This window comes from Anomaloglossus baeobatrachus, chromosome 1 (genome assembly GCF_048569485.1).
Source record: "Anomaloglossus baeobatrachus isolate aAnoBae1 chromosome 1, aAnoBae1.hap1, whole genome shotgun sequence".
NCBI classification, from domain to species: Eukaryota; Metazoa; Chordata; class Amphibia; order Anura; family Aromobatidae; genus Anomaloglossus; species Anomaloglossus baeobatrachus.
This window is the reverse complement of record NC_134353.1, coordinates 569,149,127-569,173,313: the sequence shown is the minus strand read 5'-3', so window position 1 is coordinate 569,173,313 and position 24,187 is coordinate 569,149,127. Positions and strand designations below refer to the sequence as shown.

Genomic DNA, 24,187 nt, shown 5'->3' with positions numbered 1-24,187 from the left:
CGGAAGGTGAGTATAAGACTGGGGGCAGGAAACTTAGATTTTAAGCACCAGGCAGCATTGAAATGAAAAAAATAAATAAATAAATAAAAAAAATGCTGGTATGGTGTTTTAAAAATGGATCACTTAAAAAGAATCTTATACAATTTGGATATTATTTTCTTTTTTTTCAATCTGTAAAATGAGTTTTAGATGGATATTAGATGTAGATAATAGGCATCTTTAAGAACTTTACAATCATAATCTTCAAGTTCTGGGATAGCAAGTTTTACCCTTACTTTGCCTGTAGTGAGGACCTTATTATTTTTATCAAGTGTTTAAAGGGAACATGTCAGAATTTTTTCCAACTTTATCTCCTCAATTACTGCAGTCCATTGACCTGTATCTAAGCTCAGCCTGCGTATGCCAAAAAATACCTTATGCACTCCTTGTATACAATTCAGTCTGGTCTAATGTGCGTATTTATTTCTTTTTTCAATGCCTCCTCAATCCCGTCTGCTGGGGTCATTTTGGTATGATTCACGTGGATGCATTATATCTCGTGCAGAGATAAGTGCAAATCTTGAGCCTGCACCACAGAAGAGTAAACCAGCGCAGTCGCTTTATGCACTGTCCTAGTAAGGGCAGAACAAAGTTCTGTAATGCACAGGCTCATATTAGTTAGGAAGAGAATTCGATGATGGCACATGCGCAGAACAGGACTTTCCTGCGCCCTTAATACAGCAGAGCAAAGTGCTCCTGTGCTTCAAATGTGCAGGTTAATTATTGCACTCTGTGGATGATCTAGGACGCATCATCCACGTCTATCAAACCAGGAGGATAGCAGCTGTAGGGATTGAGGAGGTGCCAAGAATATAAAAAAGACCTCTTCTGGCATATGGACCAGACCTTGCTACATGCCAGAAGTATTTAATGTATTTTTTGGGGTATGCAGGTAGAGTTCGTAGCTTGGATACAGGTCAATGGACTATTGTAATAGAGCATACAAAGCTGATGGCTTCAATTTATGTTGGGAAAACCAAAACCTGGTGATGGGTTCTCTTTTAAGGCAAAATATAGACGTATAGCAAATAACATTAGCTCCTTTAAAATCCAAGCATTATACCTGCAGTGTACAACCATGGGCCCCGCGTCTGGAGGATTACATGTTTTCACTCTTCTCAAAAATGCTAGAAAAGGTGTTGGATGTTCTGGAACACCATGATCTGGCCATGCTGTAAACTGGAACTGTCTAACTTCTCGTTTTTCACTTGATCCATTCTGTCAAATAGAAAAAACAGATGTACATATATAAATTATCAAAAACATAGAAAGAAAGTTAAGAATATTCTTCAAAGTACATAAGAAAATAAGACATTAAAGAGTAAAGGTTCAGGAGTGTCTCTGAATTCTTCCAACAGTATACAGAGTGTTAATAATTAAAAGATAACTATGCTTTCATATAACTTTTCGGAATAAGCTGTCATCAGTGAGTACATGAGGAATCACATTATTTCGCCATTATATGTCTTGTATTTGTCGTTGTTCACTCCTTTTACCAGACTCTATCTCTAAATTGACTCTGAGCTGGGGGGGTAGACTAGCTGTTCTGATGTTTCCCATACGATACATACATGGAAAGGGATTCCTGCTTTTATTTGCAGAGATAGAACACAGGTAGAAGCAGCAGCGGTGTGATAGAAATTACACAGCACATATTTGAGCAGTGTAGCTATGAATCCAGCTCTAAAGTAAGCTAATGTATCTGCCACAATGTGTTTCTTGTGCTTGTTTCTGCTCCTTGCTGCTCCTCACTCTTGTCTCTCTTTATAAACTTCAGTATGTAAAAGTGTAAAGTGTAAAGTGATACCCTACTGTGCTGGCATTCCATATTTTCTTGAGCAAGATGGATTTGAGCTGTGTTTTTTTTTGTTTTTAAAGTGAATGACGAGTTTAGGAGCCAGATGGAGAAGTGGCTCATAAGCGGATAAAGCGGTATGTTGCCATGCAAACGTTTTTATTAAGCGATTGTTAAAAGTTATAGTGCCCCTGATATTCTCCTTCAATATAACAGCTGCTCTGCTGATGGTAACCATCATTAAAGAGGTTTTGCCATTTCAGAAATCCCGTCCCCACTTATAGTTTGTTTTTCAGAAAAACAAACTGTGCTTTACTCACCCTCCTTGGGTTCAGAGCTGAGTTGCTGCTGCTGCTCCCCATGTCCGTTATTGTCTGCAGCACTCACATCACAACAACAATGCTGCAGCCAATAACTGAGCTCAGCGGCTCTGCCCAAGTTCACAGCACAAGCCATTCAGATCTGTTTAGCTCATTGATTGCCTGCAGCACTGTCGATATGACGTCAGCACTGTAAACCGGGAGCAGCAAGCAGAGAATCAGCACTAGACCTTGTGGGTGTGAGCAAAGCCCTGTTTGTTTTTGCAAAACAAACCGCCTGGGGACAAAGGTTTTCTGAAAACCCCTTTAAAGTGGTAGACATAAAACTTAGCAATTATATCCAATTGTAAAAAAACTAGAAGCAAAAAGTATGTAAAGTGTTTTTTAAAAGGGTTGTCCAGGACATTAACACTGATGACCTATCCTTAGGATAAGTCATCAATATCTGATCCCCGCACACCCGCTGATCAAGTGAAGATCTGGGTGCTGGGTTTCTTTTTATACACACCCACTAATTAACCAATCATTTAGTGAGCACAGGTGAGGATGTAAACTAGGATTAGGTGCATTATATGACAAGGCAACAAAACTTTTGTCTTGCCAAAATCTGACCTTTCTGTGTTATTAAATGATCAATTTTTTTTAGCTTTGTAGCAACTTTATTTTTATAACCTAAACCAAATTTGGGAGGGTTTCAGCTTTTAAAAGAGTAATTTATAAAACCAATGGATGAATTTAAAGTCAGGTTATAAGCTTTTATTTACATAACATGGATAACCGACAGAACTGTCAGGGAGTGTATAAACACCACATAATCAGGACTGGACGATTGTGGAGATGCCTAAATATTGATAAATGATTGTATTAATGTCATAGCAATAGCTGATACTACAGCCAAGGATTCCAGCTACACCACCTACCACCAACTATAGGTCTGTAGAGATCAGGAGAGCTGTAATGTTGCGTAACGTACAGCATCTCACTCCATAGTCCTTAAGGCCCAGTCACACACAACGACTTACCAGCAATCCTGAAAACGATGCGACCTGATAGGGATCACTGGTAAGTCGCTTGGAGGTCGCTGGTGAGATGTCACACAGTTCGATGCAGGAACAATACAGGTCGCAGTAGCGACCTGTATAACGATCTTAGTAGTCACTGTGACCCTGTCACACAGTGTCAAACACAGCGATGTGTCCTGCCCAGCAGGACATCGCCTTTGAAGAAAATGGCCTGTACCATTTGGCAACGACTAGAGATCTCACAGCAGGGGCCTGATCGATGGTAGGTGTCACACATAACGAGATCGCTAACGGGATCGCTACTGTGTCACAGAAACTGTGACTCAGCAGCGATCTCGCTAGCGATCTCGTTATGTGTGACGGTACCTTTAGAATGGACTGTATACAAAGGTAAAGGTGTTATCAGATTACAGCTTCAAGATAAGACTTACCTTGTAAAGAGCAAATGTCCTGACACAGTAAGTGGCAAGCTCCACCGTGTCCAGCAGAGTCACTTGGATAAGGCCATATGTTTCTGTACCTCTGCTTGGCCAGTACTGGTCACACTTTATCTGCAAGAAATTAGCAGTGTATTAGTAATAGAAATTAATATAATTTTATATTTAAAACTTATCAATGTAAAATTCACCATTAATACTTCTGGTGCTATACAATATATATCAGAACAAAAAAGAATATACATATTCACTAATACTATAGGCATAACAAATCCAAGAAAGAAATCGCTACCTGGATGAACCTATAACATACAGCAGGAGTGGCTGAACAATATTACATTCGGTATATATATATATATATATATATATATATATATATATATATATTTCATCTGTGCACTTTTATCTATCTATATTGTATTAAAAGACATAGCAAACTGGGTTTATTCAGCATTCAATCAAAAGTGATCACTATTCTATTCAATTATGTTTCTAATTCGAAAAAGTCCCAAAATTGGAAGTTATCCTCTATTCATGGTGGAATCAAAGTGTGTCATAATAGTGGACCCTAGAGATCCTCAGAGCTAAGCTCTGCAGTCTTGAATCATTTTCTATGAGTGAAGTAGCAGCTGCATTGACAATGAATGGAGCAGAGGTTGAGCATGTGCGCCAAGACAGGGCTCTGCAGAATATACATATGTTCTTTACTAATATAGCTTTGAAAATTTAGAAGTAATTTTGATAATTCTAACCAAGCTAATAACCCAACGGTTACACAGTATATAACTAGAAGCAGCTACTGAATTTTTGAAGAGATTTCCAGATTTCGAGTAAGGTCAGTTAAAGGGCAGCTATATGTTTAGAGATCACAAGTTCAAGAAATTCAACATGGATAGTTTATTTTATTGACATGCTGTGCAAGTGCGATGGGCATACATTTTTTACACCTCCATTAATAAGTAATGAAAAATTAACCAAACACTTTGTAAGAAAAAAAACAGGCCGCCCTTAACTATTTGTCAATTCTTTCGCATGTGACGGCGGTCAACCAGAGGACACACTGTGTTGTACGTCTTTTGATTTCTGGAGATTACATATCTTATATGCAGTGCTCCTTATTAGGATACATGTAGATATTTGTAGGATAATTTGTTGCAATCTTGTATAGAGATAAAGGAGTTTTCCCATAAACAAAGTTAATTTTAATCAATAGATCTTGGTATAATAATAAATTCCTTAAAGGAGTTGTCTGACAAAAACTCCAATATTTTTGTAAGCTAATCTCTGCTTTATTGTCATATAAAACACCCCTACATTTTATTTTTTGTTTATGACATTTGTTCCTCTTGAATTATCACTTTATTCTCTGGAGACACTTTATTTACCTGCAGATCAAGCAAACTTGACTTTTCTCTGTCCCTGGTTGCCAAACCTCACAGTCAGAGCTGGCACCGCCTGGCCTCACTGTCCAGCCCCGCCCTCTACACACTCATTGGTTGTCAGTCTGCTCAGCACAGACCTGTAGCAAAGGACACTATGGGCACATATAATGTAGTAATGTGCCCCATCCTATAGTAATGCCCCCATCCTGTAATAATGTGCCCCATCCTTGTGCCCATCTTGTAATAATGCCCCATCCTGTAGTATTGTGCCCATCCCTTTCCTCATCCTGTAGTAATATTGATGAAGAAATTTAAACGGTCGTATGGAGCGCTGGGGTAAAACATATATCTTTAAATGAATAAAATGGATTAACAAACTTTTTATTATCCCTCTAACTGGCCACAACACGTTTCGATAGACAGAGTTCTCTTCATCAGGTAGTATTGATAGTGAAGATAGCTTTGTTGAAACGCGTTGTGGCCAGTTACGACCGTTAAAAATTCTTCACCAACATACTCCTATCCCTTCTGAGGGATCAATGGCAGGAGCAGCTCCGAGTATCAATCTTAAATCTTGCATATTGGGCTGGAGGACCTGCGGTTACCTGGCAACCTAGGAGCCACACACTAGGATTTGCAGTGACGGACTTCTAGTGGAGCCCGGTCACGTATCACTACCCGGAAGTACTGTGCGAGCATTGACAATGAGGCCAGCGGTGTCCGGATCCGTCCAGCAATAACAAGCCTGAACTGGGTTTGTGCAGGGGTTCACAACCCCAATAGGTGAATGGCCACTTGGCCAATTATTTTCATCCCACTATACCACCTGGTACTTTCACAGTCCCTTTGGTGAACACTGCTGATGAAGAGGCCATTGCTGACAGATGCGGCCCGCCCGCAGCCCCCATGATGAACACTGCAGGTGCAGAGCCCCTGCTGACAGCACAGCAATTTATATCAGATGACAGATTCCCAGGTGCTGCACAGGGACGAGCTCTCTATGCAGCTTCTCCAATGATCCGCTGCTTGCCTCTGATTGGCCGGCCGCTGATCATTGCAGTAGCTGTATTGAGAGCAAGCATCTGCGCAGCACTCAGAAATCAGTCATCTGATATAACTGCACGGGCCCCCAGCAGAGGCAGCGATCATCAAGGGGGCCGCGGGCCTGCACACTGCAAGAAGCATCAGAGGCCGCCTGCAGCCCATGGGCAGAGTCTTTGGGACCACTGCACTATGGAATGTGTGGGAGGGTGCAGGGGAAGGGGGCGGAGACTCCACGCACTGTACCCACCCAGCAGGGCAGCAAGATGTCGTCGGCTATGTTGCCTGTTAACAAGGTCCTGCCCCTGTCAACGTGACATCACAGGAAGCAGCAAAATCATGACAGAAGCAGTCACATGACCGCTGTGAATTGGTAGAGAGGGGCAGACAGCAGCGCAGGTAGGTAGTCGCCATCTGCTTACCTGCCCCTGTGTAGCCCAAAAGTGAGATGAAAAGAAAAATAAAAGCTAAATAAGCCATATAACACCTTTAATTAAATGTTTATAAACTGTTTCTGTGCTGAGATAATCTTATAAATGTGCCCCTGCTATGTACTGTGTAATGGCCCTGCCTAACTGTACATTGACTTGGTCTGATTATACCATATCTCCTGGGCAAAAAGAAACGTGTTCCAGCTCACCGCTCTGGTGTGTAAGTCTGAGGAGTAGACCAGCTGATCCTGCACGGAAATCCCAGGCACAAGGGGATAAAAGCAGATACAAGGTAACGAAATCCAGCGGATCACAGGCAGATGAATTAAAAACTTTCTTTATTTTCATCACTTTAAAAATGGATAGACAGCATCCACAAGGCACAGTTCATCCAACGCGTTTCGACATAACGCAGTGTCGTAACTTCTTATTCATGGATCATGGGCAGGAGAGGACACAAAAGAGATTATACATATATTACAGTATGGGATCAGAGATGATTCTTTTTGTGAGGTAAAACATTCAATTGTTTTAAAAAAATGTTTCACCTCAAAGAAAGAATAATCTTAGAAATGAAGGATATTCCATGCAAGAAATTGCCAAGAAACTGAAGATTTCCTACAATGGTGTGTACTAATCCCTTCAGAGGAGAGCATAAACAGGCTCTAACCAGAGTAGAAAGAGAAGAGGGAGACCCCGGTGCACAGCTGAGCAACTAGACAAGTACATTAGAGTCTCTAGTTTGAGAAATCGACGCCTCACAGGTCCTCAACTGGCAGCTTCATTAAATAGTACCCACAAAACGCCAGTGTCAATGTCTACAGTGAAGAGGCGACTATGGAATGCTGACCTTCAGGGCAGAGTAGCAAAGAAAAAGCCATATCTGAGACTGGCTAATAAAAGGAAAAGATTAATATGGGCAAAAGAACACAGACATTGGACAGCGGAAGAATGGACAAAAGTGTTATGGACAGACGAATCAAAGTTTGAGGTGTTTGGATCGATCACACAGAAGAACATTTGTGGGACGCAGAACAACTGAAAAGATGCTGAAAGAGTGCCTGACGCCATCTGTCAACCAAGGTGGAGGTAATGTGATGGTCTGGGGTTGATTTGGTGCTGGGAAAGTGGGAGATTGGTACAAGGTAAAAGGGATTTTAAATATGAAGGCTATCACTCCATTTTTCAACACCATGCCATACCCTGTGGACAGCGCTTGATTGGAGCCAATTTCATCCTACAACAGGACAATGACCCAAAGTGCACCTCCAAATTATGCATGAACGATTTAAGGCCACTTTACACGCAGCGATCGCATCCGCCCCCGTCATTTGTGCGTCACGGGCAAATCGCTGCCCGTGGCGAACAATATTGCTAGGACGCGTCAAACGGACTTATCTTCCTAACGACGACGCTGTGGCTGGCGAACAACCTCTTTTTTAAGGGGGAAGTTCATGCGGCGTCACAGCGACGTCACGCAGCGGGCCACCAATAGAAGTGGAGGGGTGGAGAGAAGCCGCATTAACGTCACTCCCACCTCGTTGCCGAAGGACACCGTAATGCTGTTATTCGTCATTCCTGGGGTGTCACACATAGCAATGTGTGCTGCATCAGGAATGACGAACAACCTGCATCCAGTACGAGCAACGATATTTTGAAAATGAATGACGTGTCAACAATCAACGATTTGGTGAGTATTTCTGATAGTTAGCAGTCGCTCGTAGGTGTCACACACAACAAAATTGCTAACGACGCCGGATATGCGTCACGAATTCCGTGACCCTGACGCCTTATCGTAATACGTCGTTGCGTGTAACAGGGCCTTTAGGGAAGAAGAAGTCTGCTGGTATTCTATCTGTAATGGAGTGGCCAGCCCAGTCACCAAATCTCAACCCTATTGAGCTGTTGTGGGAGCAGCTTGACCATATGGTACGCAAAAAGTGCCCATCAAGCCAATCCAACTTGAGGGAGGGGCTTCTGGAAGCATGGGGTGAAATATGTCCAGATTACCTTAGCAAATTACCAGCTAGAATGCTAAAGGTCTGCAAAGCTGTAATTGCTGCAAAGGGAGCATTCTTTGACGAAAGCAAAGTTTGAAGGAGAAAATTATTTTTTCAAGTAAAAATCATTATTTTTAACCTAGTCAATGTCTGGACTATATTTTCTATTCATTATGCAACTCATTTGATAAATAAAAGTATGATTTTTCAGGGAAAACACAAAATTGTCTGGGTAACCCCAAACTTTTGAACTGTACACACCTTCTCATTCAAAGAGTTTTTTTTTATTTTCATGACTCTGAAAACTGTAGATTCCCATTGAAGGCATCAAAACTATGAATTAACACATGTGGAATGAAATACTTAACAAAAAAGTGTGAAACAACTGAAAATATGTCTTATATTCTAGGTTCTTCAAAGTAGCCACCTTTTGCTTTGATTACACTCTTGGCATTCTCTTGATTAGCTTCAAGAGGTAGTCACCGGAAATGGTCTATCAACAGTCTTGAAGGAGATCCCAGAGATGCTTAGCACTTGTTGGCCCTTTTGCCTTCACTCTATGGTCCAGCTCACCCCAAACCATCTTAATTGGGTTCAGGTCTGGTGACTGTGGAGGCCAGGTCACCTGGCGTAGCACCCCATCACTCTCCTTCTTAGTCAAATAGCCCTTACACAGCCTGGAGGTGTATTTGGGGTCATTGTAGTGTTGAAAAAAAAATGATGGTCCATCTAAATGCAAATTGGATAGAATAGCATGCCGCTGCAAGATGCTGTGGTAGCCATGCTGGTTCAATATGCCTTCAATTTTGAATAAATCCCCAACAGTGTCACCAGCAAAGCACCCCCACACCATCACACCTCCTCCTCCATGCTTCACGGAAGGAACCGAACCAGGCATGTAGAGTCCATCCGTTCACCTTTTCTGCGTCGCACAAAAACACGGTGGTTGGATCCAAAGATCTCAAACTTGGACTCATCAGACCAAAGCACAGATTTCCACTGGTCTAATGTCTATTCCTTGTGTTCTTTAGCCTAAACAAGTCTCTTCTGCTTGTTGCCTGTCCTTAGCAGTGGTTTCCTAGCAGCTATTTTACCGTGAAGGCCTGCTGCACAAAGTCTCCTCTTCTAAAGATGTGTCTGCTGCTAGAACTCTGTGTGGCATTGACCTGGTCTCTAATCTGAGCTGCTGTTAACCTGCGATTTCTGAGGCTGGTGACTCAGATAAACCTATCCTCCGCAGCAGAGGGGACTCTTCGTCTTCCTTTCCTGGGGCGGTCCTCATGTGAGTCAGATTCTTTGTAGCGTTTGATGGTTTTTGCCACTGCACTGGGGGACACTTTCAAAGTTTTCCCAATTTTTCGGACTGACTGACCTTCATTTCTTAAAGTAATGATGGCCACTCGTTTTTCTTTTTTCCTGCCATAATACAAATTCTAACAGTCTATTTAGTAGGACTATCAGCTGTGTATCCACCAGACTTCTGCACAACACAACTGATGGTCTAAATCCCATTTATAAGGCAAGAAATCCCACTGATTAAACCTGACAGGTCACACCTGATGAAGTGAAAACCATTTCCGGTGACTACCTCTTGAAGCTTATCAAGAGAATGCCAAGAAAGTGCAAAGCAGTAATCAAAGCAAAAGGTGGCTACTTTGAAGAACCTAGAATAAAAGACATATTATCAGTTGTTTCACACTTTTTTGTTAAGTATTTCATTCCACGTGTGTTAATTCATAGTTTTGATGCCCTCAATGTGAATCTACAATTTTCAGAGACAGGAAAATAAAGAAAATTCTTTGAGTAAGAAGGTGTGTCCAAACTTTTGGTGGTGGGTGTTTTTCTTTTATTTATTGTTCTGGTCACAAATTATAAATTCTAATTTCAGCAATTTTCCCTTCTGTAAGCCAAGTTTATTATTGGACATAACATCAGGGCTTGATAAGATAATAGTAATAATGAAATGATGCTGGTGTTTCAAGTCTGGGTGTAATTTGAGTGGTTAGTACAAAATAATAACTTTCAATGGAGCATTTGTGTGCATCTTTCCCATTCAAACACTTCCTGTAAAATGGTGGTAGGAGTGGGTTGGGGGGTCCGGCTCCTACGTCTTAGGTGTTAGATAGGTTGGGTGCTCCCACATTTCTATTTAGTGAACAAGCTATAAATCTTTGTGGCTGGAATTTTAAGATACAATTTAAAGCGGAAATTCAAGTGTTCAGCACCTTGGACCTGTAGAAGTATCGGTATACGGTGTGATACGGCCGTTGTCTGTGTGCACGCTCTCCCAGCACCCTCCCCCTATGCCTAAATAAATGTTATGTCTGAAAATTCTACAAAAACGGTGAGTGCCTCCATTTTTCTACATATTATTGTATTAATAAAGATCTGTTCACATGTCCCTATCTGCCTGCCTGTCCTTCCTCCTCCTGTAATAACAGAGACAGGGGGAGGAAGTACAGGCAGGCAGACAGGAGCAGGAATAACTAGCAAAAAATGAGCCGCCTATTAGATATTCTATAGCTGCTATCAATAAAATAACAGTGCATTTCACAAACTTTACTTGTAATTCAGAAACTATACATCCGATCTCACAACTAAAGGTATGTTTAGAATCAGCCTGATAGTGCCAGTATAGCACTGGCTTTAGTTTATCTAGGAAAATCCCGGTGGTTCGTCCTCTTTAAGCATTGCACTATAATACTTATCATGTTCCTTACTAATCTTCAGAAAAAAAGAAATTATGTTTCCAAATCCTTGTGAAAATGTTTTCTCCACAGGGAATTTCACCCAAATTCTGTTTGTAGAGATAGGATCAGGAGGTAAAGCCTAATATGGACCAGGGCGCATTACCACCACAGCGATTACTCTTTAGGTAATGTTTATTGTTGCTGGCCTATCGTTTCCAGTGCTGTTTGTTGCTATTTTTTGCACCATTCTTTATTAATTCCGATGTATGCGATTCTCTCCATGGCACTCTGGTACCGTATGTGCTGTACTTTGAATACTTGAATCCCTTGCATGGGCATGTTGGGATATGTGCCTCTGTCCGTTCTCTGATCGCATTCACCTGCTGGAGCACTTATTGGATACTTATTATATTCCCCTAGTGGAGAAATTTTTGACAGTTTCATTTCCACCTTTGTATGTGGATGTCTCTTTTGCGTGTTCCATCGGGTGTAATGTTGGCCTGTGTAGTGGACATGGGCGCATGTTAGAATATTCCTCATGCTGGATTCCTCTGCCCATAAGACAGTGGATAATCTATGGTATAGGCGTATTTGTGCTGATCTGTATTAAAAAACATTGGCACATATGATAATACTTTTCATGTTTGGTCCTTTTGCCTATTAGGTAATGGACCATCTATGATATGAATGTGTCTGTGGTGTTAACCGTATGTGTCAGTGAGATATCAGCATCTGTGCACATGTAGATATATTTATATATGCATATATTTCTTCGGATGTCCGATACAGTAATATGGGTGTAATTTCTATATCTATAATGCACTGTTGTGCCAGCCACTGTTTGTATATTTAAATATATATACATATCTTTACCTTACGACTGTGGTGATGTAATCCGTTTTTTTGCCTCCACCCTCCTACCTCTTTGCAATAATTAATAAAAATATTTTTGAACCAACTGATCGCCTTTCCTTCCTTGTCTAATATGGACCAGGTAAGGTTTGGAAAGGGACTAACAGGAGATCAGGAAGGGTGAATATTACTTTTAGATTTGTTTTATTTTTAATCAGTCTACACTCTTTAAATATAACTGTTCTTCAATGGAAAACCCCTCTAATCGTCTAGGAGATGTATTACTTAATCAAACATTATCCCAACTTCTGACAAAAACAATAATTACAGTAACAATAGCTAAATAAAATTTCTTGGGATAAAATAGATGTTTACATTTCAGTTTAATTTCTAGGCTCCTTGGTGGCAGTCATCACACACCAACTCTGTGGGTGACCTCCCGCATGCCAGAACAATGCACACTCTTCTAGAATATGGAAATCAATGTCAACATAATTAACCCAAATGAATAGAAACCTTGGGTGCGTTTGTAAAGCACTACAAATTCTTCTGTGGAAGCAATACACAATTCTCTGATAATAGAAGAAACTTTTTTTTTTTGTTTTTGAAATGACATTTTTCTTCGTGTATTTTCTAGGCAAAATGAGCCTTTGCTATTACAGAATTTACAATGACATACAAGTCGGTGTATCAGTTACCGACAAATAATTGGCATCCTTCCAACTACAGAATTCGTATGGCTTCCTACGTAATTTCCCTTTGATTGTTTAGGAGGCTGCTGAAAACACTGAATCTTTCATTCATAAAGTGAACCTTGATTAAAAAACAAAAACCACGACTTTGCATTGTGAAAGTTTTCAGAAGCAAGTGACATTTTCACAGAAATGGATTATAACTGGGAGGGGAAAAATGCCTTTTTGGATAGGGTAATTTTTTTTTAAACGCCGTTGACAGAATGCAACATATGCTCCAATGGTTTCTTCATGAGACAATATATGACAGCGAAATGAGTATTTTCACTACAATCACACCTTATTGAAAGAAGATTATTATTGTTATTATTACATCAATAACCATTATTTAAAGGAGATGAAAAAAAAGCAGGTATGGGCAGAAATGAACTGATTGGCACCTTAAGACAGTTAAAAGCTTGGCCAGGCGACGACTGCAAATACATATAATTCTTCCACTTGAACACTGACAGCTTGTCATATCAACATTGTACTAATTTTTTTTTCAAGGGAAAAGTATATTCTGTTTGTAAAATAAGAAAAAAAGCATAGAAAATGCCAAATGGTATTATGTTTCCTGTTAAGAATGGTGCCGGTCTCAAAATATAATTGGCCAAATGTCACTGTATTGTAATAATGTGAATTTGCTTTTGTATTGATTTCTTCTACCTGTATTCCAAAAGTGAAAACTTGTCTATTCTGGTCAGATAAGATACAAATAAATACTCAAACCCCAGGTGTATGGATTGGCCTCTGGGTCTTCCAACCCCAACTCAACAGTCCCATATGGAAGATTGATTAACTTAAATGTACAGTAAGCTCTGATTATTTGGCAACGTTACAGAAGTTTTCAGCACAAATTGCTGGTTGCATGGCCAAGAATAGCTAACTTCTAATTAAGGCCACAAACATACAACATGATCAAACTGTCCATGATATACATGATATTTATCAATTACCGTATATACCCAAGTATAAGCTGATCTGAGTATAAGTCAATGCCCCTAATTTTACCACGAAAAACTGGGGAAACTTATTGACTTGACTATAAGCCTAGGGTGGAAAATGCAGCAGCTACTGGTAAATTAAAAAAAAAAAAATAGATACCAATAAAATGTAATATGCCCCATCCTTGTCTCCTGAAGAAATGTGCCCCATCCTGTAGTAATATACCCCATCCTTGTGCCCCCATTCTGTAGTAATGTGCCCCATCCTTGTGCCCCATCCTGTAGTAATGTACCCCATCCTTGTGCCCCCATTCTGTAGTAATGTGCCCCATCCTTGTGCCCTGTAGTAATGTCCTCATACTGGTATCCTTCTTGTCCTCTATTATGCCGTTGTTCACATACACAAATACGCAAATTATTCTCACCTGTCCTCCATTCCTGCTGTGTCCTCTTACCTGCTTCTTGCAGACCACAGATAGACGCCCTCAATGATGGTGTCTGGTGCATGGGGCCGCCGCTGCTGTCATCACTTCATTTCAGTTGAATACTCTGCGGCGGCAGCGGCCCAAAGCATTTAACTGCAGTTAAGCAATGATGGCAGCATTAGCCCTGGCCCCAACTGCAATCATCAAGAGGGCAGGCAGATAGACCCCTCCATGATAGCATGCATAAGGCTGCCCCTGCTGTCTGTCATCATCACTTTACTGCAGTTGAATGCTTTGCGGCGCCACTGCAGCAGTAACGGTGCTGTACACTGAATGTGACCATGGAGGGGGGTCTATGTTCAGTCTGCAAGAAGCAGGTAAGAGGACACTGCAGGAATGAAGGACAGGTGAGCATAATGTTTTGTGGGAACCTCACTTGAGTATAAGCCGACAGGGACGTTTTCAGCATAAAAAATTGGGCTGAAAAACTCATCTTATACTCGAGTATATACAGTACATTGAATGGTAAAATTACCGTATATACTACGCAGAACTCAGCTTTGTTGTCTGAATTACATTTGTTTAATATTTTCTAGTAGAAATTACGACCATTGCTAAAGATGAAACACATGTAATTGGTGCAAGATATATAAAGGTTAGAAAAACTTGCACACAATTGCTGATCAGAATAATGACAGTGACCTTGTATCAGGCAGAAGCTCACTGGTCTGACCATTGATTGATGAGTGATGGGGTTAATGTATTCTTCCATTTTATTTTCTTTTGTCCACTTAAAAAAAGAAGCTAAATTGGTAATTACGGTTTTGATTAAATCTTATGTCCCTGTATAAGTTATTTTTTAAGTCCGGTTTCAGTACTGCGCTTCTAGAAAATTAATACCATGGAACTGTGAGAATGTAGCATATTAATAGCCAACTGAATGTCTGTTCTAAAGAATTTTTTATCTACTAATGAAGTGACTTATCTGTTTGTAAATCTTTATCTAAAAAAATACCCAAATTTATTAATCAATAGCTAGTGAGAGCTGCGGCTGACGCTCACTTCCTGTTGATTGCTCATACGTCTGAAGGCGGGAACAGAGAAGCTTGGCGAGTGTTTGGGTATGGAGCTCCCGTGACGTCACAATCTCATGTGAGCCCAGGGAATGTGAATGTCATCTGGATCTGGAGGGAAGTGTAAGCTCTTTTATTTTAATGGGGCCAAACATGGAGAACAAGAAGGAGTTTTCCAAGTAGTGGACAGTAGAACATATCTAAAAACAGTGCTACAAACACTGTCTCCGTGCGACCTGGTGACATTGTTTAAGTCACTTGAGTACTGCAGCAACCTGATAGGTTGCAGTCTTCCCACTTCTGTCACATCGCACATCACATAGTGGATAACCCTTTTAAAGAAGTATTCGCAAGTTGTCACTTGACCAGATTAGAGCTATGAAGTCTCCTTACAGTTAGTTTCCTTACTTCTAACAGGGTAGACACCCTTCCTTGAATGATAGTTTGGATGAGTAGCAGAGTTGTAAAACTATAAGGCTATGTTCACATGCACTGTTTTTGCAAAGTTTTTTTTTGCTGCAATTTTTATGCCAATTAAAAGGTGCTTTGAGATTTTAGAAATCTCATGCACACGCTTGTTTTTTTCTTTTCCTGCCTGAATTTGAGAACTACAGCCTTTTTAAAATATGTAGAATGCCAAATCTTTCAGCATAGTTGAAGCGGTTTTTTTTTACACATAGAAGGCGTAAAACGTTGCAAAAAAACCCCATAACAAAAGTTTTTTGGTGAATAAAACTAACTTTATTAACCACGCACTGTAGACAACGCACACATGCAATCCATACCAAATACACGCATCAAAACATGTAGTGAAAACACTTTGGAAAAACTATGCAAATATGTAAAAAAAATATTTTGAATGCAGCATTTTACTGCCAAGTGAGCAGATTTTGTCTGCAGAAAAAAATGCAGCAACAATGCACTGTGTGAACACAGCCTAAAGCTCAGCACACGTTCAGCTGTAACACATACAGCTATCAGTGGTTTGTTCTGGAGTCTACACTGCCCTCAGTATATTTGTACAAGCGCACAGTTCTGGACAGAAAGAGCCAGGATTAGGAAAAATGCTGTTAAAAATGCAGCAACTTTGCAAGATTTATAACAGCAGCTATTCAGAAGTGGAGAGGAGCAGGGTAAGGAGGTGAGCAGTTAACTGCTGTATAGAAATTGATGGGCTGGAGAGAGGTGGCTGGTGGAATATTATGAGTTAACCAATCTTCTGGAATGTAACTATGACGTACCAGCTGTAAATGATAAAAAATAAAAGCTCTCATCGCAGGCGAATGATAGCAGAAAAAGCAAGTCAATTGTAAACCCATATTTTATGGTCTAAATAATTAAAGGCATTGAATAATCCTTTAAAGTAGATCTGTCCCCACATTTCATATTACAAACGGCATACACACATAATCCATGTCAAAATGGCTGTAAACCTTATTGAAAGTTTTAACTCAATCTCCACCTGTTATGACATGGTTGGAGGATTCAATTCAGTGACCTATTGCTGCATGGTCAGTTCCTGTTTGCTGGGATATTGCCTTTTCTTTAGTGTCCAAATGCTGATGGGTCTAGTAGTCTTTGCTCTCTCTTCTTCTCCATTCCTGGATTGCTCCTCTTCTCTCCAGGTGTTTCTCATTTTCCCATTTTGATCTGCCCTATCACATTTTGGGTTGAGTTTTATATATTTGCCTATCATATAACTTCCTTGTTGGCTATAATATTCTGAACTCTCAGACTCATAGGCTATGTGCGCACGTAGCGTTTGTCCCTGCAGAAATTTATGCAGCGATTTGAACAGCACACGTGCGCTTCAAATCGCTGCAGAAAGAGTCCGTAATGGAAAAAAAAACCCCGATTCCATGCGCTCTGAGTGCAGCCCCTCCCATAGACAGAGCAGGGGATGCATTGAGAGCGCAGGAAAGAAGTGACATGTCACTTCTTAGAACACGCGCTTCGGGCAGCAGCCGAAGCGCTGCGCTCTAATATGCCACGTGGGCACGTCTCCTGCATAATCTTCATAAATTATGATGGGGACGCAGGACGCATGCAGTTACGCTATGGTGCAGATCACAGCGTAACTGCATGCAAATACGCAACGTGCGCACATAGCCATACTCTCACACATGGGTAATGGAAAAGGTAAAGACCTACTACAGGGAGATGCCATACATGCACCCATCTGGTCCATATATGGACTAGAAAGACCCTAGCTGCACAGCTCTAAACACCACCATTGACCTGACTTCCTAAAAGGCAATTGAGGGGTTTCTTGCACCTCTAGTAGTACTTGGGTTTAGGAAGATTATACTTGGTCACCTTATTTGTAGCCTTCTTTAGCATTCCCTCTCTACATATAAGAACATATTTTAGTTTTCTCACTCTAGGTATTTCCATCTTCCTGCACACCTTCAATTTCTTGTTGGCAGTTTGTTGCTGCACCCCCTCTGGTCTTTTAGGAGGTACAAGAAACCCCTCAATGGCCTTTTATGGAGTGAGATCCAAGATGGTGTTTTGAGTTGTGTGGCTAAGGTCTTTTTAGTCTAGTCTGTCCAGGGACTAGTTGGGTGCAAATGTGGTGTCTCTCTGCAGCAGGTCGTCTCTTTGGCCTCATGCGTACGCTGCAGTTTTTGTCGCTTTTTTGGTGCACTTTTAATGTCAGAAAGTTCTTACTTTTGACTTTCCTGCAAAGTCTATGGGAATTCAGATTTGCTGTGAGCATGTTGCAGTTTTTTGTCTGCAGTTTATTTATCTCAAAACTGCTGACAAAAAACTGCAGCATGTTCTATCTTGTTGCGTTTTTGGCTTGCTTCTACTGAAAAAAACACATCAACAACGCACCAAAAATGCAGCATCATTACAAGCATTGTTTTTACATATCTGGGGTAAGGTGCAGTTTTGTTATGACAACAAAACTGCAGTGTGCGCATTTTACCTTTTTCCATCACCCTGTGTGACAAGAGTGTTTATGTTCAGAACATTATAGCCAGCAAAGAAGGGCAGTGAAAAGTAAACAACCCACAATGTGATAGGGTAGGCCAAAACAGGAAACTAAAGGCCACGACACACTAAGCAACATCACTAGCAACATCGCTGCTAAGGAACAACTTTTGTGACGTAGCAGCGATGTTGCTAGCGATGTTGCTGTGTGTGACATCCAAGATCAACCTGGCCCCTGCTGTGAGGTCGTTGGTTGTTGCTGAATGTCCTGGGCCATGTTTTAGTTGTTGCTCTCCCGCTGTGAAGCACACATCGCTGTGTGTGACAGCGACAGAGCAACAACTAAATGTGCAGGCAGCAGGAGCCGGCTTCTGCGGACGCTGGTAACCACGGTAAACATCGGGTAACCAAGAAGCCCTTACCTTGGTTACCCGATATTTACCTTCGTTACCAGTGTCCGCCGCTCTCAGCTGTCAGTGCCGGCTCCCTGCTCTCTGCACATGTAGCTGGAGTACACATCGGGTAATTAACCCGATGTGTACTGTGGCTAGGTTTGCAACGAACAGGGAGCCGGCACTGGCAGTGTGAGAGCGGGGGACGCTGGTAACGAAGGTAAATATCGGGTAACCAAGGTAAGGGCTTCTTGGTTACCCGATGTTTACCGTGGTTACCAGCGTCCGCCGCTCTCACACTGCCAGTGTCGGCTCTCTGCACACGTAAAAGAGTACACATTGGGTAATTAACGTGATGTGTACTGTGGCTAGGTGTGCAGGGAGCCAGCGCTAAGCGGTGTGCGCTGGTAACCAAGGTAAATATCGGGTTGGTTACCCGATATTTACCTTAGTTACCAAGCGCAGCATCGCTTCCACGCAGCGCTGCTGGCTAGGGGTTGGTCACTGGTTGCTGGTGAGATCTGCCTGTGTGACAGCTCACCAGCAACCCATGTAGCGACGCTCCAGCGATCCCTGCCAGGTCAGGTTGCTGGTGGGATCGCTGGAGCTTCGCTTAGTGTGACATCTCACCAGCGACCTCCTAGCAACTTACCAGTGATCCCTATCAGGTTGTATCGTTGTTGGGATCGCTGGTAAGTTGTTTAGTGTGACTGGGCCTTAAGACTCATCTCTAGAGGAGTGAACAAAGAAGGGAGAGCATAGACAATTGGAACTATCAGCATTTGGATAGGGAGGATAAGACAATAGCTCAGCAGATAGAAGAATCAACCATACAAAAAAAGTCACCAGATTGAATCCTCAAATCCAAGTCCCTAACAAACCCCTAAGAGACCCTCCTCCCTGCTGCTCTTGAAATCTCACACTGCTTAGTACAAGCTGCAGCTGTTAGTGAGGCAAAGTGGGTGGAGATTAAATACATCGGACTCATGTCATAAGCTCGCTCACTCATTAGCTTGATTCATAGAAAAATAACAATTTTAATATTAGGATTTTAAGGTACACCAGCCTCATCAGGTGTAAATGAATTACTTATTAATGTATGCAGCCTGTATTGTGAAATCAGCTGACAAATCTGCTTAAATTGTCATGTAGGAAAGTTACCCATCATCACGTTGTGCTCAGAGTGACCTTTAGCATAGGTAAACTTATTGTCTAGACATCATGTTTATGGTTTAAGGTTTAAATAAAGAGGAAACATTTGATTTTAAAAAAATATCTAAATAAAATATTTTAAGTGACATTCTCATAAGTCTTAGGGGTACTTTGCACGCTGCAACATCGCAAGCCGATGCTGCGATGTCGAGCGCGATAGTCCCCGCCCCCGTCGCAGCAGCAATATCTTGTGATTGCTGGCGTAGCGAACATTAGCACTACGCTAGCTTCACATGCACTTAACTGTCCTGCGCCGTCGCTCTGGCCGGCGATCTGCCTCCTTCCTAAGGTGGCGGGTCGTGCGGCGTCACAGCGACGTCACACGGCAGGCGGCCAATAGCAGCAGAGGGGCGGAGATGAGCAGGATGTAAACATCCTGCCCACCTGCTTCCTTCCGCATTGCAGCCGGGACGCAGGTAGGAGATGTTCCTCGCTCCTGCGGCTTCACACATAGCGATGTGTGCTGCCGCAGAAACGAGGAACTACATCGTACCTGTCACTGCACCGGCATTATGGAAATGTCAGACCCTACACCGATGATAAGATAACGACGCTTTTGCGCTCGTTAATTGTATCAAAAAGGATTTGCACACTATGATATTGACTGCGACGCCGGATGTGCGTCACTTTCGATTTGACCCCACCGACATCACACCTGCGATGTCGTAGTGTGCAAAGCCCGCCTTAATGGAAAAAATGTATGCTTAAAATTGTTCTTTTTTTCTTGGAATACATCTGACAGGTTAACATTTGGATACTGTAATAACAGCAATTATAGGGAATCTGTCAGCAGGTTTTTGTTAAGCAATCTGACAGAAGAATAAGGTAGGGACAGAGACTCTGACTCCAGAGATGTACCAATTAGTTTACTGGGTGCAGCAGTTGTGATAGAAGTATAGTTTTCTCTGCTGCAGATGTAGAAGTACGAGAATATTGGGCCCTCAGTAGCATACACACACTACTGATTAGCAGCTTTTTGTATACAATGTATATTGACAGAGAGCTGCTTATCAGAGGAGGTAGTGCTGGACTAGAAGGCATGGGGCAGCTTGTCTTGTAGTGATAATCTCCTGCTGATTGAAAAATAAACAGCACAACCTAGCCCAGTAAAGGCCCCGTCACACTAAGCAACATCGCTAGCAACATCGCTGCTAACGAACAACTTTTGTGACGTAGCAGCGATGTTGCTTGTGATGTCGCTGTGTGTGACATCCAGCAACAACCTGGCCCCTGCTGTGAGGTCGTTGGTTGTTGCTGAATGTCCTGGGCCATTTTTTAGTTGTTGCTGTCCTGCTGTGAAGCACAGATCGCTGTGTGTGACAGCGAGACAGCAACAACTAAATGTACAGGCAGCAGGAGCCGGCTTCTGTGGAGGCTGGTAACCACAGTAAACATCGGGTAACCAAGAAGCCCTGTCCTTGGTTACCCGATATTTACCTTTGTTACCAGCCTCCGCCGCTCTCACTGTCAGTGCCGGCTCCTGCTCTGTGCACATGTAGCTGCAGGACACATCGGGTTAATTAACCCGATGTGTGCTGTAACTAGGAGAGCAGGGAGCCAGCGCTAAGCATTGTGCGCTGCTCCCTGCTCTGTGCACATTTAGCTGCAGTACACATCGGGTAATTAACCCGATGTGTGCTGTAACTAGGAGAGCAAGGAGCCAGCGCTAAGCGGTGTGCGCTGCTCCCTGCTCTGTGCACATGTAGCTGCAGCACACATCGGGTAATTAACCCGATGTGTGCTGTAACTAGAAGAGCAGGGAGCCAGCGCTCAGTGTGCGCTGCTCCCTGCTCTCTGCACGTGTAGCTCCGTGCGCTGGTAACCAAGGTAAATATCGGGTTGGTTACCCGATATTTACCTTAGATACCAAGCGCAGCATCTTCCACGCGGCGCTGGGGGCTGGTCACTGGTTGCCGGTGAGCTCACCAGCAACTCGTGTAGCGACGCTCCAGCGATCCCTGCCAGGTCAGGTTGCTGGTGGGATCGCTGGAGCGTCGCAGTGTGACATCTCACCAGCAACCTCCTAGCAACTTACCAGCGATCCCTATCGTTGTTGGGATCGCTGGTAAGTTGCTTAGTGTGACTGGACCTTAAGTAACATCATTGTAGTCAAGGTCTCTTTTCCTATGTCATGGTGTTATCAGATTACATAGCAAAAAACTACTGACAGATTCCCTTTAAATGTAGTATTCCTACAATATTGCTATAACTCATATATGGTTATTTAGTAGAATTCTCTACTAGAAGCAATGTTTCAAGAGGAGAACATTGTGGTAAACAAATTACAGTTATTTATATGATATTATTCTACCCAATGCAAACTACATAAAAATCTTCATTAAAATGATATATTGTAAAACAATATACATATTTACCCTTGACCTCTCCTCCAGTTTGGTCATCATTACAACTGTAGCACTGCGTTGTTCCCACATCATTCTCCAAAAATCTCCGAAGGTTTCTGGAAGAGGTCCTTGCGTTGCTATATAGGCATTTTGCTTTCTGTAACCATCAATGTAATTGGAGTTGATATAGTCACTTCCTGGTATGCCTGGAAGACAAGAAGGGGCAGGACTGATTGTAATGATCAATATAATATCAGCTAATGAAAACAGATACTTTCCTATTGCTTTTCAAAGCAATCACTGGAAATGATGAGTTTAGAAAGATTTTCTTGTAACAATATTACTTGAACAAAATATACTGCACAGCAATGGTTTAATTGGGTTGAAAATAGAAATGCATTTACAAAATACGATATCAGACATTAGGCTTCTTGATGTTTGAAAGGTCCAGTCACGCAATAATGGACATAGAAAAGCAAAAGAATTAAGTACTCCTACCTATTCAGATCCAACTTGTCTGCAAATTTAGTATAATAGTTGGGAGGGTAGAAAAAGTATATAAGGCTGGGCTCACACCATGTTCACGCACAACAATGGCTATGCAACTGTTTGCTTATTTGCTATTGTGAACATTATTAAACCCTAATGAAATAAAAACTCTAAAATGCTTTAAAGGGGTGGTCCACTACTTGGACTCATTCCCCTTGTTCACCCCTGTAAAAAAAAAAAAAAGCTTGCACTCACCGCCAATGCAGCCATGCTTCCAGGGATGTCTAAAGCTGCATTCCTAGGACTCCACGTGACATTGTTATGACATGTAAGCCCTGAGATCAATAAGCACCTGGTGTCTGTCTAGCTGCCTTTGGATATTTGAGCAAGATGTGAGTGCTGCGCTGACTTCCTGCTCAAACGTCTGAAGGCAGGTAGAATGAAACAGGCACTGATTGGTCGTGGGGCTCGCATGTCAAAAAATATTACGTAGGCCCCAGGAATTTGGCTTTAGACATTGCTGGAACCGCGGCTGCATCGGCTTATTTATTATTACGGAGGCAAACAAGGGGAATGAGAAGGGGTTATCCAAGTAGTGGACAACCCCTTTAAGACATCCCAGTGATTCTAAGAAGGTTATTTTTCAAGACACACTGTACTTTATATTAGTGGTAAATTTAGGTCAATATATTTTGCATTTCCTAATGAAAACATCTAATTTGATTAAATTTTTGAAAAAATTGCTATTTTCAAACTTTGAATGCATATACCCCTAATTAGACATCGCAGTGTGTGACACCAATGAGCAACGATCAACAAGCGCAAAAACGTGAAAAATCGTTGCTCGTTGACACATCGTTCATTTCCTTAATATCATTGCTGCTGCAGGTACGATGTTGTTCGTCGTTCCTGCGGCAGCACACATCGCTATGTGTGACACCGCTGGAACGACGAACATCTCCTTACTTGCGTCCACCGGCAATGAGGAAGGAAGGAGGTGGGCGGCATGTTCCGGCCGCTCATCTCTGCCCCTCCTCTGGTATTGGATGACTGCCGTGTGACGTCGCTGTGATGCCGCACGAACCGCCCAGAGCGACGTCGCAGGGAAGGTAAGTCCGTGTGACGGGTGTAAGAGATGTTGTGCGCCACGGGAAGCGATTTGCCCGTGTCGCACAACCGATGGGGGTGGGTACGCTCGCTAGCGATATCGGTACCGATATCGCAGCGTGTAAAGTACCCTTTTGAGACATATGTAATGAACCCCCCCAGCTCCCAATTATAAGGTAGTAATTAATAAACTTCATTCATCAATATATTCCGCTATTAGGAAATTTGTGTACTCTTCAGATTCACAGGAATTAATGCAAAAGTGGAATAAGAAAATGAAAAATTACATTTTTTTTCACCAACATGTTGCTTTAGCCCGAATTTTCACAAGAGATAATAGGAGAAAATTGACACATAATTTGTTATGGAATTTCTCCCAAAAGTGGCAATATCTTATATATGGTTAAAAGTGCTATTTGCCGACATGCCAGAGCTCTGAAATGAAGAAGCGCTCTTTAATCTTTGAAGCACAAATTTGCTGGACTATATTGCAAATGCCATATCGTATTTGCAGAATTTC

The 24,187-nt window shown here is 42.0% G+C and overlaps 1 protein-coding gene across 48 annotated transcripts in view; it reads right to left on the bottom strand.

Annotated features, from left to right (window-relative positions):
• PTPRD (protein tyrosine phosphatase receptor type D) overlaps window positions 1-24,187 on the bottom strand; it is a 507,941-nt gene that overhangs the window by 41,855 nt on the left and 441,899 nt on the right. For all 48 annotated transcript variants that reach the window (XM_075317015.1, XM_075317121.1, XM_075317166.1 and 45 more), the window contains 3 exons: window positions 22,102-22,277; window positions 3,608-3,727; window positions 1,103-1,257 (listed from right to left, as the gene is read on the bottom strand). In XM_075317015.1, the coding sequence (XP_075173130.1) occupies window positions 1,103-1,257; window positions 3,608-3,727; window positions 22,102-22,277 (451 nt within the window). The remainder of the gene's footprint in view (window positions 1-1,102; window positions 1,258-3,607; window positions 3,728-22,101; window positions 22,278-24,187) is intronic.